The following is a 19,042-nucleotide window of genomic DNA, read 5'->3' on the forward strand; positions in this document are numbered from 1 at the left end:
CACGAACAAAACGCCGCTATTTGGATATAACTATGGATTATTTGGAACCAAACCAACATTTGTTATTGAAGTAGAAGTCCTGGGAGTGCATTCTGACGAAGAACAGCAAAGGTAATCAAACTTTTCTAATAGTAAATCGGAGTTTGGTGAGTACCACACTTGGTGGGTGTCAAAATAGCTAGCCTGTGATGGCCGGGCTATCTACTCAGAATATTGCAAAATGTGCTTTCACCGAAAAGCTATTTTAAAATCGGACTTAGCGAGTGCATAAAGGAGTTCTGTATCTATAATTCTTAAAATAATTGTTTTTTGTGAACGTTTATCGTGAGTAATTTAGTAAATTCACCGGAAGTGTTCGGTGGGAATGCTAGTCACATGCTAGTCACATGCTAATGTAAAAAGCTGTTTTTTGATATAAATATGAACTTGATTGAACAAAACATGCATGTATTGTATAACATAATGTCCTAGGATTGTCATCTGATGAAGATCATCAAAGGTTAGTGCTGCATTTAGCTGTGGTTTGGGTTTATGTGACATTATATGCTAGCTTGAAAAATGGGTGTCTGATTATTTCTGGCTTGGTACTCTGCTGACATAATCTAATGTTTTGCTTTCGTTGTAAAGCCTTTTTGAAATCGGACAGTGTGGTTAGATTAACGAGAGTCTTGTCTTTAAAATGGTGTAAAATAGTCATATGTTTGAGAAATTGAAGTAATAGCATTTCTAAGGTATTTAAATATCGCTTCACAGGATTACACTGGCTGTTGAGTAGGTGGGACGCAAGCGTCCCACTGGCCCAGAGGTTAAAATCTATTTCATTTTACCTTTACCCAAGAAGACTTAAGGCTGTAATCACTTCCGAAGGTGCTTCAACAAATAATTGAGTAAAGGGTCTTAATACTTATATAAATGTATTTCCGTTTTTTTATTTGTAATAAATTCAAACATTTCTAAACCTGTTTCTTCTTTATCATTATGGGCTATTGTGTGTAGAATGATGAGGAAAAAACAATTTAATCAATTTTAGAATAAGGCTGTAAGGTACATTTTTTTTGTTGTTGTTGAAAAAGTTAAAGGGGTCTGAATACTTTCCGTGTGTGTATACTGTACCAGTCAAAAGTTTGAACGAACCTACTCATTCAAGGGTTTTTCTTTATTTGACTATTTTCTACATTGTAGAATAGTAGTGAAGACATCAGAGCTATGACATAACACACATGGAATCATGTTGTAACCAAAAAAGTGTTTGAGATTCTTCAAAGTAGCCACCCTTTGCTTTGGTGGCTGGTTTGCATTCTCTCAGCCAGCTTCATGAGGTACTCACCTGGAATGCTTTTCCAACAGTCTTGGAGTTCCCACATATGTTGAGCACTTGTTGGGTGCTTCACTCTGTGGTCCAATTCATCCCAAACCATCTCAATTGGGTTGAGGTTGGGTGATCGTGAAGGCCAGGTCATCTGATGTTGCTCTCATCACTCTCCTTGGTCAAATAGCCCTTACACAGCCTGGAGTTGTGTTTTGGGTCATTGTAGTCCCACTAAGTGTGAACCAGATAGAATGGCGTATCGCTGCAGAATGCTGTGGTAGCCATGCTGGTTAAGTGTGCCTTTTAATTCTAAATAAATCCCTGACAGTGTCACCAGCAAAGCACCATCACACCACCTCAACCAAACACACGTGGGGAGATCATCCATTCACCTACTCTGCGTCTCACAAAGACACGGCGGTTGGAACCATCAATCTCAAATTTGGACTCATCAGACCAAAGGACAGATATCGACTGGTCTAATGCCCATTGCTCGTGTTTCTTGGCGCAAGCAAGTCTCTTCTTATTGGTGTCCTTCCGTAGTGGTTTCTTTGCAGCAATTCGACCATGATGGCCTGATTTCACGCAGTTTCCTCTGAACAGTTCATGTTGATGTGTCTGTTACTTGAACTCTGTAGCATTTATTTGGGCTTGCACTTGAAGATATTTTCTGCATTGACTGACTTAAAGTAAAGATGGACTGTTTCTCTTTGCTTATTTGAGACTATTTGGTAAAATACTTGTTCTTTTACCAAATAGGGCTAACACAACTGATTGCCTCGAAGAAATTAATTTGTGGAATTTCCTTAACTTCAAACAAGGCACACCTGTTTAATTGAAATGCATTCCAGGTGACTACCTCATGAAGCTGGTTGAGAGAATGTGAAGGTTACTACATGATTCAATATGTGTTCTTTCATAGTTTTGACATCTTCACTATTATTGTACAATGTAGAAAATAGTAAAAAATATAGAAAAACCCTTGAAAGAGGTAGGTGTCAACTTTTGACTGACACTATTAGTGTGTGTGTTCTGTTATTATTCTGTTATTATTATCTGACCAGCAGGGTCACAGTCACTGTGGCATTATTCTGCTATTCTGTTATTATTCACTGATCAGCAGGGTCACAATAATCACAGTAGTTGTAGAGGGTGCAGCAGGTCAGCACCTCAGGAGTAAATGTCAGTTGGCTTTTCATAGCCGATCATTCAGAGTCAGAGATAACAGGTGCGGTAGAGAGAGTTGAAAACAGCAGGGTCCACGACAAGGTATCATGTCCCGTGAACAGGTCAGGGTTCCATAGCCGCAGGCAGAACAGTTTAAACCAGAGCAGCAGCACAACCAGGTGGACTGGGGGACGGCAAGGAGTTATCAGGCCAGGTAGTCCTGAGGCCTGGTCCTAGGGCTCAGGTCCTCCGGGAGGGAGAGTATATGTTTAAATTCACACAGGACACCGGATAAGACAGGAGAAATACTCCAGATATAACAGACTGACCCTAGCCCCCTGACACACAAACTATTGCAGCATAAATACTGGAGGCTGAGACAGGAGGGGTCGGGAGACATTGTGTACCCGTCTGACGATACCTCCGGACAGGGCCAACCAGGCAGGATATAACCCCATCACGTCAGGGACTCAAGTGACGCACCCCTCGCGCCATTGACTCAGCCCCTGTAATAGGGTTAGAGGCAGAGAATCCCAGTGGAGAGAGGGGAACTGGCCATGCAGAGACAGCAAGGGCGGTTTGTCGCTCCAGTGCAAGGGCGGTTTGTCGCTCTTTCACACCCCTGGGCCAGACTACACTCAGTCATATAGGACCTACTGAAGAGATGAGTCTAAAATAAAGGCTTTAGACTTGTGTCTCTCACATGGATAGGCAGACCATTCCATAAAAATTGAGCTCTATAGGAGAAAGCCCTGCCTTCAGCTCTTTGCTTAGAAATTCTAGGGACGGTAGGAGGCCTGCTTCTTGTGACCGTAGCGTACGTTTTTGTATGTACGGCAGGATCAAATCGGAAAGATGGGTATGAGCAAGCCCATGAAATGCATTGTAGATGAACAGTAAAACCTTGAAATCAGCCCTAGCCTCAACAGGAAGCCAGTGTAGAGAGGCTAGCACTGGAGTAATATGATCAAAAGTTCTAGAATTCTAGTCAAGATTCTAGCAGCCGTGTTTAGCATTAGCTGAAGTTTATTTAGTGCTTTTTCCAAGTAGCTGGAAAGTAGAGCATTGCAGTAGTCTAATCTAGAAGTGACACAAGCATGGATACATTTTTGTGCTTTTTTGGACAAAATTTCTGATTTTCGCAATGTTATGAAGATGGAAAAAAAGCAGTCCATGAAATATTCTTTGTTCTTCAAAAGAGATCGGGGTCCAGAGTAACACCGAGGTCCTTCAATTTTATTTGAGATGACTGTACAACCATCAAGATGAGTTGTCAGGTCCAATAGAAGATCTCTTTGTTTCTTGGGACCTAGAACTAGCTTCTCTGTTTTGTCTGAGTTTAAAACATTTGCCACCATCCACTTATGTCTGAAACACAGGCTTCCAGGGAGAGAAATTTTGGGGCTTCACCACGTTTCATCGAAATGTACAGATGTGTGTCGTCCACATAGCAGTGAAAGTTAACATTATGTTTCCGAATTACATCACCAAGAGGTAAAATGTATAGTGAAAACAATAGTGGTCCTAAAACGGAAGCTTGAGGAACACCGAAATTTACAGTTGATTTGTCAGAGGACAAACCATCCACAGAGACGAACATATCTTTCCGACAGAGGAGATCTATACCAGGCCGGAACTTGTCCGTGTAGACCAATTTGGGTTTCCAATCTCCAAAAGAATGTCATGTTCGATGGAATCAAAAGCAGCACTAAGATCTAGGAGCATGAGGACAGATGCAGAGCCTTGGTCTGACGCCATTTAAAAGGTTATTTACCACCTGCACAAGTGCAGTCTGTGCTATGATTGGGTATAAACCAGACTGAAGTGTTTCGTATACATTGTTTGTCTTCAGGAAGGCAGTGAGTAGCTGCGCAACAAATTGTGAGGAATGGGACATTCAGTATAGGCTGATTTTTAGTTTTTAATGTTTTCTGGGTCAAGGTTTGGCTTTTTCAATAGAGGCTTTATTTTTGCCGCTTTTAGTGAGTTTGGTACACATCCGGTAGATAGGGAGCCGTTTATTATGTTCAACATAGGAGGGCCAAGCGCAGGAAGCAGCTCTTTCAGTAGTTGGGATAGGGTCCAGTATGCAGCTTGAAGGTTGAGGCCAAGACTATTTTCATGAATGTGTCAAGAGCTACAGGATTAAAAAACTTGTCTCCCTTGATCCTAGGTCCTGGCAGTAATGTGCAGACTCAGGACAACTGAGCGTTTGAAGAAATACCCAGATTTAAAGAGGAGTCCGTAATTTGCTTTCTAATGATGATCTTTTCGTTAATGAATTTATCACTGCTGAAGTGAAAGCCACCCTCTCTTGGAGAAAGCTGCTTTTTAGTTAGCTTTGTGACAGTGTCAAAAATACATTTGTTAGTTCTTATTCTCCTCAATTAAGTTGGAAAAATAGGATGATCAAGCAGCAGTGAGGGCTCTTCGACAGTACCGTGCAGGGTCTTTCCAAGCTAGTCTGAAGACTTCCAGTTTGGTGTAGCGCCATTTCCGTTCCCATTTTCTGGAAGCTTGCTTCAGGGCTCGGGTATTTTCTGTATACCAGGGAGCTAGTTTCTTATGACAAATGTTTTTTTGTTTTTAGGGGTGTGACTTCATCTAGGGTATTACTCGAGGTTAAATTTTGTTCCTCAGTTAGGTGGTTAATCGATTTTTGTACTCTGACGTCCTTGAGTAGGTGGAGGGATTCTGGAAGGGCATCTAGGAATCATTGGGTTGTCTGAGAATTTATAGCACAGCTTTTGATGATCCTTGGTTGGGGTCAGAGCAGATTATTTGTTGCGATTGAAAACGTAATAAAATGGTGGTCCGATAGTCCAGGATTATGAGGATTAACATTAAGATCCACAATATTTATTCCACGGGACAAAACTAGGTCCAGAGTATGACTGGCAGTGAGTAGGTCCGGAGACATGTTGGACAAAACCCACTGAGTCGGTGATGGCCAATATACCACGGCTAAGGGCAGTGTCCAGGCACTCCGCGTTGCGCCTAAGATCATCCCTTAGCTGTGCTATATTGGCCATATACCACACCCCTTCGGGCCTTATTGCTTAAGTATGCATTGTATTATTTTACTATATTGCATTACTTGTAATACAATAGTGTGTTGGTTTCATTTTAAATGCACTTTGTCTAATGCTGGATGTGATGTATTTCTCTGCTGCCCTTCAGGCCAGTGCCCAACTCTGAACCTGATGATAAAGACCCTGGGCAATGTGACGTTGGCGAACAAGCAGGCAGTGCGCTGTGATGTGGTGGGCTCCCTGGTCAGCACCTTGAGGGAGTTCAAGGCAATCTGTCTGCTCAATGGCAGCTCTATGCTCAAGCCCCTCCTGGCCCCACAGGTCTCCTACTTCCAACCTGGCCCGGAGGTCATCCCCAGCCTCAACCTGCCTGTAAGAAACCTTTTGAGTAGGGAGTGTTTGGGGGTTTTAAAAGGGAAGTTATTCCTTTGTGGAACTATTGGATAACCAAGTACTGAGGATTTGTGACTACTTTTAAGTCTGACATGACTAATTGTTTTTGTTTAATTTGAGGTTGCCCTTACATGTGTAAAAATGGCCTTGTAAACAGTATGTCTGTATGATGTGTTTGGCCCAGGATTACAACCTAGACCAGGTGAGGGCGGTGAGAACCGGTTTGTCCGTCATCAGGAACCAGCAACTATCCCCAAAAATCTGCCTGATACACGGACCCCCAGGAACGGGAAAGAGCAAAACCATCGTGGGCCTGCTGCAAAAGCTGTTCTCTGAGGTACGCCGTTTGCCTTGTTTCTGGACACTGTGTTTTGTTGTTCAACCCTGGGCTAAGGTCATTAGACACAAGGAGACATTTTCAAAAATGAACTTTTCTTTTGCTCTAGTGTTCTTTAGTGTTTCTTTTTCCTTCCTATTGAACAACCTTGGCTTAAAGGCATTGTGAAATTCTAACTTGCATATAATTCGCTGTGTTCCCCTCATTCTCATAACCATCTCCAGGGAGTACAGAGCATGGCTCCTCCAGTGAACAGGCAATCTAAACCCCGCCGCATGAGGGTCCTCCTGTGTGCCCCGTCAAACGCCGCCATCGACAACCTGATGAAGAAGATTATCCTGGTCTTCAAGGAGAAGTGCAAGAACATCCAGGGTACGCTACCTCAACTATGGAAATCCTCATGAATTGGTGAACTGTGAATAGAAGAATGAAATATGCCTATTTGGAAAAATGAAATGGGTAAAAATGTACAAGGCAATTCAACCACAAATGATTTTCACGGAACTGATATGGTGAAGTTGACATTGTCCTGGATGGCTTTCTTAAAGGTAACTGTGGGGACATCAATCTGGTGAGGCTTGGGAACGAAAGGACCATCTCCAAGAATTTAAAACCTTTTAGCCTGGACAGTCAGGTGAAAAACAAAACACGTGAGTCTGGAGAGTGTGCGCGGGCACAAGTATGCACGCACCTTCCTCAAATCACCTCAATAAAAAAACACGTTTTGTCCCTTTTCACCTGCAGAAAAGGCACTGATGTCACAGGACTCAGACATCCACCGGCGCGGAACGCAGCTGGACGAGAGCATAGACAAGATCTCCAAGATGTTGCCCAAACTGCAAAAGAAAGAGGAAATGGTACATGCATGCTTCCCCCAGCAGAGGTTGCCAGAAGGCTGGCCACACCTACAGTTACCCAAATCTCCTGTTCTACGCTGTGGGCTCTTACTTTAATTATGGGCCTCTGTTCAGACGCGTTTACAGTCGACATGGGTTCGAATCCAGCCCACTGCCCTTTGACTCACCCTCTTTCAATCTCCCCTGTCTTTTCCTTTAAAAATATGATGGAATGGCATGTTTATAAATTTTTCTGCTTTTCATGATTTCTCTCTTCCTGCGTCTTCCATTGGCTGGTGTGTAGTACCATAAGCTGGCAGCGCAGAAGTCCAGACTGCTTCAAGAGAGACAGACACTCAGCTCCCAACTCAAACAAGTAAGGCCCTCAATCACATGACCATTATATACACTACATGTCAAAAGACTTAGAACACCTACTCATTCAAGGGTTTTTCTTCGTTTAGATTTTCTACATTGTAGAATGATAGTGAAGACATCAACAGTATGAAATAACACATATGGAATCATGTACTAACCAAAAAAGTGTTAAATCAAAATATATTTGAGTTTCTTCAAATAGCCACCCTTTGCCTTGATGACAGCTTTGCACGCTCTTGGCATTCTGAACCAGATTCATGAGGTAGTCACCTAGAATGCATTTCAATTAGCAGGTGTGCCTTGTTAAAAGTTAATTTGTGGAATTTCTTTCCTTAATGCGTTTGAGCCAATCAGTTGTGTTGTGACAAGGTGGGGGGTATACAGAAGATAGTCCGATTTGGTAAGAGACCAAGTCCGTATTATGGGAGGAACATCTCAAATAAGCAAAGTTGAATGACGGTCTTTTAACCTCTTGGGGCTATGTGGGACGCTAGCGTGCCACCCGTGGTGCACCCTATCAACAGCAGGTGCATTTCAAGAGCGGCAAATTTGAAACCAAATGTCAAAATTCTAATTTTTCAAACATACAACTATCTTACACCCATTGAAAGATAAACATCTCCTTAACCTCTATGGGCTAGGTGGGACGCTAGCGTCCCCCCCGTGGTGCACTCCATCAACAGCAGGTGCATTTCAAGAGCGGCAAATTTGAAACCAAATAAATGTCAAAATTCAAATTTTTCAAACATACAACTATCTTACACCCTTTGAAAGATAAACATCTCCTTAATCTAACCACGTTGTCCGATTTCAAAAAGGTTTTACGGCGAAAGCATAAAGTTAGATTATGTTAGGAGAGTACATTGACAATAGCTGTGTGTAATGTTTTGTCAATTCAAAGACAGGCGTCACCAAAACCATAAAACCAGCTAAAATGATGCACTAACCTTTGACAATCTCCATCAGATGACACTCCTAGGACATTATGTTAGACAATGCATGCATTTTTAGTTCTATCAAGTTCATATTTATATCCAAAAACAGCGTTTTACTATGGCGTTGATGTTCAGGAAATCGTTTCCCTTCAATAACCGGCAGTCAAGTCAGCACCACAAATTAAATAATTAAAATTAGATAACATTGGTAAAATATTATATTGTCATTTAAAGAATTATAGATTTACATCTCTTGAACGCAATCGACTTACCAGATTTAAAAATAACCTTACTGGGAAATCACACTTTGCAATAATCTGAGCACTGCGCCCAGAAAAATACGCTTTGCGATACAGACAAACGGCCATGTTGGAGAGATCTAAAATCGAAAATACTATGTAAATAATCCATTACCTTTGATTCTCTTCATCAGATGTCACTTCCAGGAATCCCAGGTCCATAACGAATGTAGTTTTGTTCAAAAAAGCTCATTTATGTCCAAAAAGCTCCGTGTTGTTAGCACATGATCTAAGCCCGCCGGACTTCACTTCATGAACGAGGGGAAAAAATATATTTACGTTCGTTCAAACATGTCAAACGTTGTATAGCATAAATCATTAGTGCCTTTTTTAACCAGAACATGAATAATATTCAAGGTGGACGAATGCATTCTCTTTTAAAACGTATTGGAACGAGGGTACCCAACATGACCTCGCGCGCCAGAGTCTAATCGGCCATCACCGTTCCAAGGCTCTTGTTCGGTCAGATCTCATAGTAGAAGACTCAAAACACTTTGTAAAGGCTGGTGACATCTAGTGGAAGCAATAGGAAGTGCCAAAACATTAATCAGCCCCTGTGTGTTTCAATGGCATAGGCTTAAAGGTAATTCAACACATCAGGTATCCACTTCCTGTCAGAAAATGTCTCAGGGTTTTGCCTGCCAAATGAGTTCTGTTATACTCACAGACACCATTCAAACAGTTTTAGAAACTTTAGGGTGTTTTCTATCCATATATAATAAGTATATGCATATTCTAGTTACTGGGTAGGATTGGTAACGAGATTAAATCGGGTACGTTTTTTTATCCAGCAGTGAAAATACTGCCCCCTAGCCCCAACAGGTTAACCTCTATGGGCTAGGTGGGACGCTTGCGTCCCACCTACGTAACAGCCACTGCCAGCCTGTGGCGCAATTTTCAAAACCTTAAAAATCCTATTACTTCAATTTCTCAAACATATGACTATTTTACAGCCATTTAAAGACAAGACTCTCGTTAATCTAACCACACTGTCCGATTTCAAAAAGGCTTTACAACGAAAGCATAACATTAGATTATGTCAGCAGAGTACCAAGCCAGAAATAATCAGACACCCATTTTTCAAGCCAGCATATAATGTCACCAAAACCCAGAAGACAGCTAAATGCAGCACTCACCTTTGATGATCTTCATCAGATGACAACCCTAGGACATTATGTTATACAATACATGCATGTTTTGTTCAATCAAGTTCATATTTATATCAAAAACCAGCTTTTTACATTAGCATGTGACGTTCAGAACTAGCATACCCCCCCGCAAACTTCCGGGGAATTCGCTAACATTTTACTAAATTACTCACGATAAACGTTCACAAAAAGCATAACAATTATTTTAAGAATTATAGATACAGACCTCCTCTATGCACTCGATATGTCCGATTTTAAAATAGCTTTTTGGTGAAAGCACATTTTGCAATATTCTAAGTACATAGCCCAGGCATCACGGGCTCGCTATTTAGACACCCAGCAAGTTTAGCACTCACCATAATCATATTTACTATTATAGAAGTTTGATTACCTTTTGTTGTCTTCGTCAGAATGCACACCCAGGACTGCTACTTCAATAACAAATGTTGGTTTGGTCCAAAATAATCCATCGTTATATCCGAATAGCGCCGTTTTGTTCGTGCGTTCCAGACACTATCCGAAATAGTAAAGAAGTGTCGCGAGCATGGCGCAATTCGTGACAATAAAATTCTAAATATTCCATTACCGTACTTCGAAGCATGTCAACCGCTGTTTAAAATCAATTTTTACGACATTTTTCTCGTAGAAAAGCGATAATATTCCGACAGGGAATCTCCTTTTCGGCAAACAGAGGAAAAAATCCCAAAGGCGGGGGCGGTCGGGGTCACGCGCATAAGCCCAGGGTCCCTTGATCGGCCACTTGAGAAAGGCGATAATGTGTTTCAGCCTGGGGCTGGAATGACGACATTCTGTTTTTTCCCGGGCTCTGAGCGCCTATGGACGACGTGGGAAGTGTCACGTTAGAGCAGAGATCCTTAGTAAATGATAGAGATGGAAAAGAAGTTCAAGAAATGGTCAGACAGGCCACTTCCTGTAAAGGAATCTCTCAGGTTTTGACCTGCCATTTGAGTTCTGTTATACTCACAGACACCATTCAAACAGTTTTAGAAAATGTAGGGTGTTTTCTATCCATATGTAATAAGTATATGCATATTCTAGTTACTGGGTAGGAGTGGTAACCAGATTAAATCGGGTATGTTTTTTATCCAGCCGTGTCAATACTGCCCCCTAGCCCCAACAGGTTAAGACATGACGCTCAATCAATGTGGAAAATTTCAAGAACTTTGAAAGTTTCTTCAAGGGAAGTTGCAGAAACCATCAAGCGCTATGATGAAACTGGCTGTCATGAGGACCGCTACAGGAAAGGAAGACCCGGAGTTCCTTTGCCGCAGAGGATAAGTTCATTAGAGTTACCAGCCTTAGAAATTGCAGGTTAAATAAATGCTTCAGAGTTCAAGTAACAGATACATTTCAACATCAACTGTTCAGAGGAGACTGCGTGAATCAGGCCTTCATGGTCGAATTGCTGCAGAGAAACCACAATTGGAGGACACCAATAAGAAGAGACTTGCTTGGGCCAAGAAACACGTGCCGTGGACATTAGACCGGTGGGAATTTGTCCTTTGGTCTAGAGTCCAAATTGGAGATTATTGGTTCCAACTGCCGTGTCTTTGTGAGATGCGGTGTGGGTGAATGGTTGGTCTCCGCGTGTGTATTTCCCACTGTAAAGCATGGAGGAGGTGTGGGTGTGCTTTGCTGGTGACACTGTCTGTGATTTTATTTCGAATTCAATGGCACACTTAACCAGCATGGCTACCACAGCATTCTGAAGCAATAAGCCATCCCATCTGGTTTGCGCTTAGTGGGACTATCGTTTTGTTTTTCAACAGGACAAGGACCCAACACACCTCCAGGCTGTGTAAGGGCTATTTGACCAAGGAGAGTGATGGAGTGATGCGTCAGATGGCCTGGCCTCCACAATCCCCCAACCTCAGCAAAATTGACATGGTTTGGGATGAGTCGGTCCGCAGTGAACGAAAAGCAGCCAAGTGCTCAGCATATGTGGGAACTCCTTCAAGACTGTTGGAAAAGCATTCCAGGTGAAACTGGTTGAGAGAATGCCAAGAGTGTGTAAAGCTGTCATCAAGGCAAAGGGTGGCTACTTTGAAGATTCATCTAAAAAAATATATTTTGATTTTTTTTTGCTTCCTACATGATTCCGTGTGTTTTATTTCATAGTTTTCATGTCTTCACTATTATTCTACAATGTAGAAAATAGTAAAAATAAAGAAAAACCCTTGAATGAGTAGGTGTTCTAAATATGACCGGTAGTGTACATGGATGTTTTTAGCAACGTTGTCATGTGTATAAGGGCTCATTAGATGAGTTATTATTCAGGATGGATTAAAGAAAGGGAAAAAAACTGCTTTGATGGGAAAGACTTCTAATTAGAAATGCTTATTTCTCTCATAACCCTCATGCTTTGTCTTCCCTCTTTCTGTCGAACTCGTTCTCTACCTTTTTTCTCTTCTTCCTCCCACTATCAGTCTCGCAGTAGGAAGCAGGAGACCCAGGCCCAGGTACTGCAGGATGCCCATGTGGTCTGCTGCACCTTGAGCACCAGCGGCAGCACCGTCCTGGAGTCGGCGTTCCGGCGCCTGGGACACAAGCCCTTTAGCTGCGTCATTGTGGACGAGGTCAGAATTTGGAGCTCCTATAATTTGGCTGCATTTCAATAGTTGTTCCATCTACCAAAGTGGTCCTGGAGACTCACGGTGTGCAAGCACACTAGGCTGCTGCAGCACCCATAACTCACATGGGTGCCACAAATGCGAAGCAGAAAATAATTTGTGCCGTTTTTGGACATTGATTAGCGATTGTCAAGGACTCGCACACAGAGATGCCAAAATATGTGTGGAGGCTACAAAAGAACTTCATAGTCTTTATCTGGTTATGGGGTTTGAATAACACGAGGCACAAAATCATTTCTCGCTCTTAAAGGGGCAGTAGCCTTTGGTAGTATAATTTTCAATGTCAGCATAATTTAATCTGTAGTTACTCTTTTATCATGTTACCAATAATATTTACATGTAAATGTTCTTGATTAAACTTCGTTATCTTTTAACTAAATGCTGTCATTCAGCTTCCAAAATGTAAGTAGGTACAGAACATTCAGAAATTATTCAGAACCCTTGACTTTTCCACATTTTATGTTTTCAGCCTTATTCTAAAATGAATGAAATAAGAATGTTCCTCAATCTACACACAATATCCCCTAATGAAAAAGCGAAAACAGGTTTGTAGAAATATTTGCTAATGTATTAAAAATAATAAAAATCCCTTATTTACATAAGTATTCAGACCCTTTGCTATGAGATTTGAAATTGAGTTTAGGTGCATCCTGTTTCCATTGATCGTCCTTGATGTTTCTACAACTTGGAGTCCACTTGTGGTAAATTCAATTGATTGGACATGATTTGGAAAGGCAAACAACTGTCTATATAAGGTCCAACAGATGACAGTGCATGTCAGAGCATAAACCAAGCCATGAGGTCGAAGGAATTGTCTGTAGAGCTCCGAGACAGGATTGTGTCGATGCACAGATCTGGGGAAGGGTACCTAAAAATTTCTGCAGCATTGATGGTCCCCAAGAACACAATGGCCTCCATCATTCTTACCTGGAAGAAGTTTGGAACCACCAAGACTCTTCCTAGAGCTGGCAGCCCAGCCCAACTGTGCAGTCGGGGGAGAAGGGCCTTAGTCAGGGAGGTGACCGAGAACCCGAATCTCAGACCATGAGAAACATTCTCTGGTCTGAAGAAGCCAAGATTGTGGTCTTTGGCCTGAATGCCAAGTGTCACGTCTGGAGGAAACATCATGCTGTGGGGATGTTTTTCGGCGGCAGGGACTGGGAGACTAGTCAGGATCGCGGGAAAGATGACCAGAGAAAAGTACAGAGATCCTTAATAAAAACCTGATCCAGAGTGCTCAGGACCTCAGTCTGGGGCAAAGGTTCACCTTCCAACAGGACAACGACCCTAAGCACACAGCCAAGACAACGCAGGATTGGCTTCGGGACAAGTCTCTGAATGTCCTTGAGTGGCCCAGCCAGATCCCGGACTTGAACCCGATCCAATATCTCAGGAGGGGCAATGAAAATAGCTGTGCAGACCCTTCACATGCAACCTGACAGAGCTTGAGTGGATCTGCGGAGAAGAATGGGAGAAACTCTCCAAATACAGGTGTGCCATGCTTGTAGCGTCATACCCAAGAATACTAGGCTGCAATTGCTGCCAAAGGTGCTTTTAACAAAGTACTGAGTAAAGGGTCTGAATACTTATGTAAATGTGATATTTCAGTTTATAATTTAATAAATTTTCAACAAACCTACCTGTGTTTGCATTGTCATTATTGTGTGTAGATTGAGGGGGGAAAAAACACTTCCAATCAATTTTAGAATAAGGCTGTAATGTAACAATGTGGGAAAAGTCAAGGGGTCTGAATATTTTTCGACTGCACTGTATGTGAAAACACCTTCACACTGCCTCAGTATGAATGTGAGAAACCAAGAGCATTTTTTTCTCCCCAACATCTTTTTGTGTGGTGCAGGCAGGGCAGGCCACCGAGACGGAGACTCTCATCCCTATGCTCTACCAGTGTAACGCCCTCATCCTGGTGGGAGACCCCCATCAGCTGCCCCCTACGGTTATCTCCCAGGTACTGCAGCTCACTGTCATTACCTGAAAATACACCTGCAAAAGATTTTTATTTAACTTGGGAAGTCAGTTTAGAACAAATTCTTATTTACAATGACGGCCTACTGGGGTACAGTGGGTTAACTGCCTTGTTCCGGGGCAGAAGGACAGATTTTTACTATGTCAGTGGTTACTGGCCCAACACTGACCACTAGGCTACCTGCCGCCCCTATTCTTACTCATGTGAGTCTTTCAGCACTTCTCAGGTCAATGATTCTGACTGACGATGAAACCGTAACTGTGTATTTTCATTGTGTTCCCCTCTCCCCCTATAGATATACAATACCAGTCAAAAGTTTGGACACCTACTCATTCAAGGTTTTTAAAAAAATGTTTACTATTTTCTACATCGTAGAAAAATAGTGACGACATCAAAACTATGAAATAACACATGGAATCATGTAGTAACCAAAAAAGTGTTAAACAAATCAAAATATATTTCATTTTGCGGTTCTTCAATGTAACCACCCTTTTCCTTGACAGCTTTGCTTTCTCTCAGCCAGCTTCATGAGGTAGTCACCTGGAATGCTTTTCCAACAGTCTTGAAGGAGTTCCCACATGCTGAGCACCTGTTGGCTGCTTTACCTTCATTCTGCGGTCCAACTCAACCCAAACCATCTGAATTGGATTGAGGCCAGGTCATCTGATGCAGCACTCCATCACTCTCCTTCTTGGTCAAATAGTGATTTTCTTTCTATACTCTCGCAGTCTCCTCTGAACAGTTGATGATTGTTACTTGAACTCTGAAGCATTTATTTGGTCTGCAATTTCTGAGGCTGGTAACTTTAATGAACTCATTCTTCTGCAGCAGAAGTAACTCTGGGTCTTCTTTTCCTGTGGCGGTCCTCATGAGAGCCAGTTTCATCATAGTGCTTGATGGTTTTTGCAAGTGCGCTTAAACTTGCAACATTTCGGAAATTGTCCGCGTTGACTGACCCTCATCTCTTAAAGTGATGATGGAATGTCATTTCTCTTTGATTATTTGAGCTGTTCTTACCATATTATGGACTGGGTCTTTTACCAAATAGCCCTATCTTCTGTATACCACCCCTACCTTGTCACAACACAACTGATTGGCTCAAGTGCATTATGAAGGAAAGAAATTCCACAAATTAACTTTTAACAAGGCACACCTGTTAATTGAAATGCATTCCAGGTGACTACCTTATGAACCTGGTTGAGAGAAGACCAAGAGTGTGCTGAGCTATCATCAAGGCAAAGGGTGGCTAATTTGAAGAATATCAAATATATTTTGATTGAACACTTCTGGTTATTGCACAATTCCATATGTGTTATTTTGTAGTTTTGATGTCTTTACTATTATTCTACAATGTAGAAAATAGTAAAAATAAAGAAACCCCCCTATGAGTAGGTGTGTCTAAACTTTTGACTGGTACTGTACATTAAAAGGTTTAGTGTTAGGTAGATTAAGTGTTCCATTTAAATGTATGATTTTTCTTCTGTCAGAAAGCGAAGGAGTTGAAGTACGGCCAGTCCTTGATGGCTCGGCTGGTGAATAACCTGGATCACTACTGTAAGGAGAACAAGAAGCCCAGCCCTGTGGTCTTCCTTAGCTGCCAGTACCGCATGCACCCCGAAATCTGCGAGTTCCCCTCCAAGCACATCTACCGCAAGGCCCTTAAAACTGACAGGTAGGTTCCCTCCCTGCCCCCGCCTTTAAAACACACGGACTTGATTCAGTAGGAATGAATGGTCTAGTTATTGTTTTCATGTTCCTAAAGCTGGAGAGAGTGTGAGCAAATATTTAATTACAATGTAATGCACCTGTCATTGAAAACAATTTGTTTGAGTGTAGTGGTGTACACAGTGCTGCATTATTAATGGCGACTGTTCCTATTTCTGAAGTACATCTCGTTTTTTTTTATGTTAATGTTATGGAAGTTTCCAGACACTTTTTATTTTATTTCTAGTTTTGTCTTGTTTTTGAGAAACTTACCCCAGCCGCAATTCACTTAGTCGTTGTGCAGTATCAGGGCATGCAAAATACATTTTTGAAACTGACACACTCAGTATGGTGATGTAGGTCTTTAATATTGTACACGTATAGTGGCTTGTGAAAGTATTCACCCCCTTGGCATTTTTCCTATTTTGTTGCCTTACAACCTGAAATTAAATTAGATTTTTTTTGTATCATTTGATTTACTCAACATGCCTACCACTTTGAAGATGCAAAATATTTTTTATTGTGAAACAAACAAGAAATAAGACAGAAAAACAGACCTTGAGCGTGCATAACTAATCAACCCCCTCAAAGTCAATACTTTGTAGAGCCACCTTTTGCAGCAATTACAGCTGCAAGTCCCTTGGGGTATGTCTCTCTAAGCTTGGCACATCTAGCCACTGGGACTTTTGTCCATTCTTCAAGGCAAAACTGCTCCAGCTCCTTCAAGTTGGATGGGTTCCGCTGGTGTACAGCAATCTTTAAGTCATACCACAGATTCTCAATTGAATTGAGGTCTGGGCTTTGACTAGGCCATTCCAAGACATTTAAATGTGTCCCCTTAAACCACTCAAGTGTTGCTTTAGCAGTATGCTTAGGGTCATTGTCCTGCTGGAAGGTGAACCTCCGTCCCAGTCTCGGGAAGACTGAAACAGGTTTCCCTCAGGAATTTCCCAGTATTTAGCGCCATCCATCATTCCTTCAATTCTGACCAGTTTCCCAGTCCCTACTGATGGATAACATCCCCACAGCATGATGCTGCCACCACCGTGCTTCGCTGTGGGATGCTGTTCTTGGGTGATGAGAGGTGTTGGGTTTGCGCCAGACGTAGCGTTTTCTTTGATGGCCAAAAAGCTCAATTTTAGTCATCTGTGTTTACTTGTTTTTTTTCAGGCCACTCTTCCGTAAAGCCCAGCTCTGTGGAGTGTACGGCTTAAAGTGGTCCTATGGACAGATCCTCAGATCTCCGCTGTGGCGCTTTGCAGCTCCTTCAGTGTTATCTTTGGTCTCTTTGTTGCATCTCTGATTAATGCCCTCCTTCCCTGGTCTGTGAGTTTTGGTGGGCGGCCCTCTCTTGGCAGGTTTGTTGTGGTGCCATATTCTTTCCATGTACTTCTCCACAACTTTGTCCCTGATCTGTTTGGAGAGTTCCTTGGTCTTCATAGTGCCGCTTGCTTGGTGGTGCCCCTTGCTTAGTGGTGTTGCAGTCTCTGGGGCCTTTCAGAACGTGTGTGTGTATATACTGAGATCACGTGACAGATCATGTGACACTTTGATTGCACACAGGTGGACTTTATTTAACTAATTATGTGACTTCTGAAGGTAATTGGTTGCACCAGATCTTATTTCGGGGCTTCATAGCAAAGGGGGTGAATACATATGCGTCACCACTTTGCTTTTTTTATTTATTTTTTTTAAACACATTTATTTTTACACTTCACCAATTTGGGCTATTTTGTGTATGTCCATTAGATGAAATCCAAGTAAAAATCAATTTAAATTACAGGTTGTAATGCAGCAAAATAGGAAAAACACCAATTGGATGAATACTTTTGCAAGGCACTGTAATTGTTTTTCCCAAACTTTTTCCGCAATGTTATATTCCACTTCTACCAACAGTGTTGCACGGGCTGTGTCTGTTTACTCTAGAGACAGCCTCAGCCTGCACAGCTGTGTGAGGGAAACCGACAAAATGGACTATAACCAATGTTCCCTCAATTTGTTTTAAAGCACTTAGCAAATTTCAGGTCGGCTGAGAGCGAACTTGAATGTTGTGAAAATTCTGTGTAACGTCCAGCGCTTTTACTGTGAACACTGAGGCTGTACCTGCTTTTAGTTAGTTTTAAGTGGCCAAGTAGGCTACTGTGGCTATTTGATCATAATGTAGGCCTACCAGAGTGGCCTATCATCAAAAACAATGGAGAATATCCATCCCATAACATTTTAATATGGTTATAGAACAGCTATCATTCAGCCTACAGTAGCAGCCAATGTGTGGTGTTCAATGTAGGCCTACATTCTATGAGAGTTTTGAAAGACAAACAGGGCTTGACGTTTACCTGTTTATCCACTTGTCCTTCAGACAAGGTGACTGAATGTTGTTTGATGCAAGAAACCACTTAACAAAATAAATGCATTATTATTCCAATAGCCTTATTACAGAGAATCAGACAAATTATGCTACCCTCTGCCTATTGGCTACTTGGCTTTTTCAAGCCTGTCTCAAAATACAACACTGCCCCTTCAAGACAAAAATGTTCTTTACCTGACTTGCTTGTCGAAGAGCTTTTGTAGGAAGCAATCACTCCCCTATTGCTGCGTACAAATGATCTATAACTGGGATAGTAACTCACTAACTAGCAAAAGATATGAACAAAATGTGCACATGTGGCTACATGCAGCTATGGCTTTGAATGCAGCTATCGCAATAGAATCCTACTCTGAATTCTGCCTACAACAAAATCTCTTGCGTAGTTCGTTTTATTTCGCTATGTTGCTTTGAAAGTGGCTAATATTACATATCTACCCCAACCAGAAGCCATGGATTACAGGCAACATCCTCACTGAGCTAAATGGTGGAGCTGCCGCTTTC

The 19,042-nt window shown here is 41.9% G+C and overlaps 1 protein-coding gene across 1 annotated transcript in view; it reads left to right on the top strand.

The window, feature by feature from the left end:
* setx (senataxin) overlaps positions 1 to 19,042 on the top strand; it is a 68,823-nt gene that overhangs the window by 39,422 nt on the left and 10,359 nt on the right. The window contains 9 exon segments of the mRNA XM_045693042.1: positions 5,657 to 5,880; positions 6,086 to 6,238; positions 6,463 to 6,610; positions 6,787 to 6,888; positions 6,983 to 7,095; positions 7,379 to 7,450; positions 12,282 to 12,431; positions 14,344 to 14,451; positions 15,957 to 16,141. Coding sequence (XP_045548998.1) covers positions 5,657 to 5,880; positions 6,086 to 6,238; positions 6,463 to 6,610; positions 6,787 to 6,888; positions 6,983 to 7,095; positions 7,379 to 7,450; positions 12,282 to 12,431; positions 14,344 to 14,451; positions 15,957 to 16,141 — 1,255 coding nt within the window.

Source organism: Salmo salar, chromosome ssa01 (genome assembly GCF_905237065.1).
Source record: "Salmo salar chromosome ssa01, Ssal_v3.1, whole genome shotgun sequence".
Taxonomy (NCBI): domain Eukaryota; kingdom Metazoa; phylum Chordata; class Actinopteri; order Salmoniformes; family Salmonidae; genus Salmo; species Salmo salar.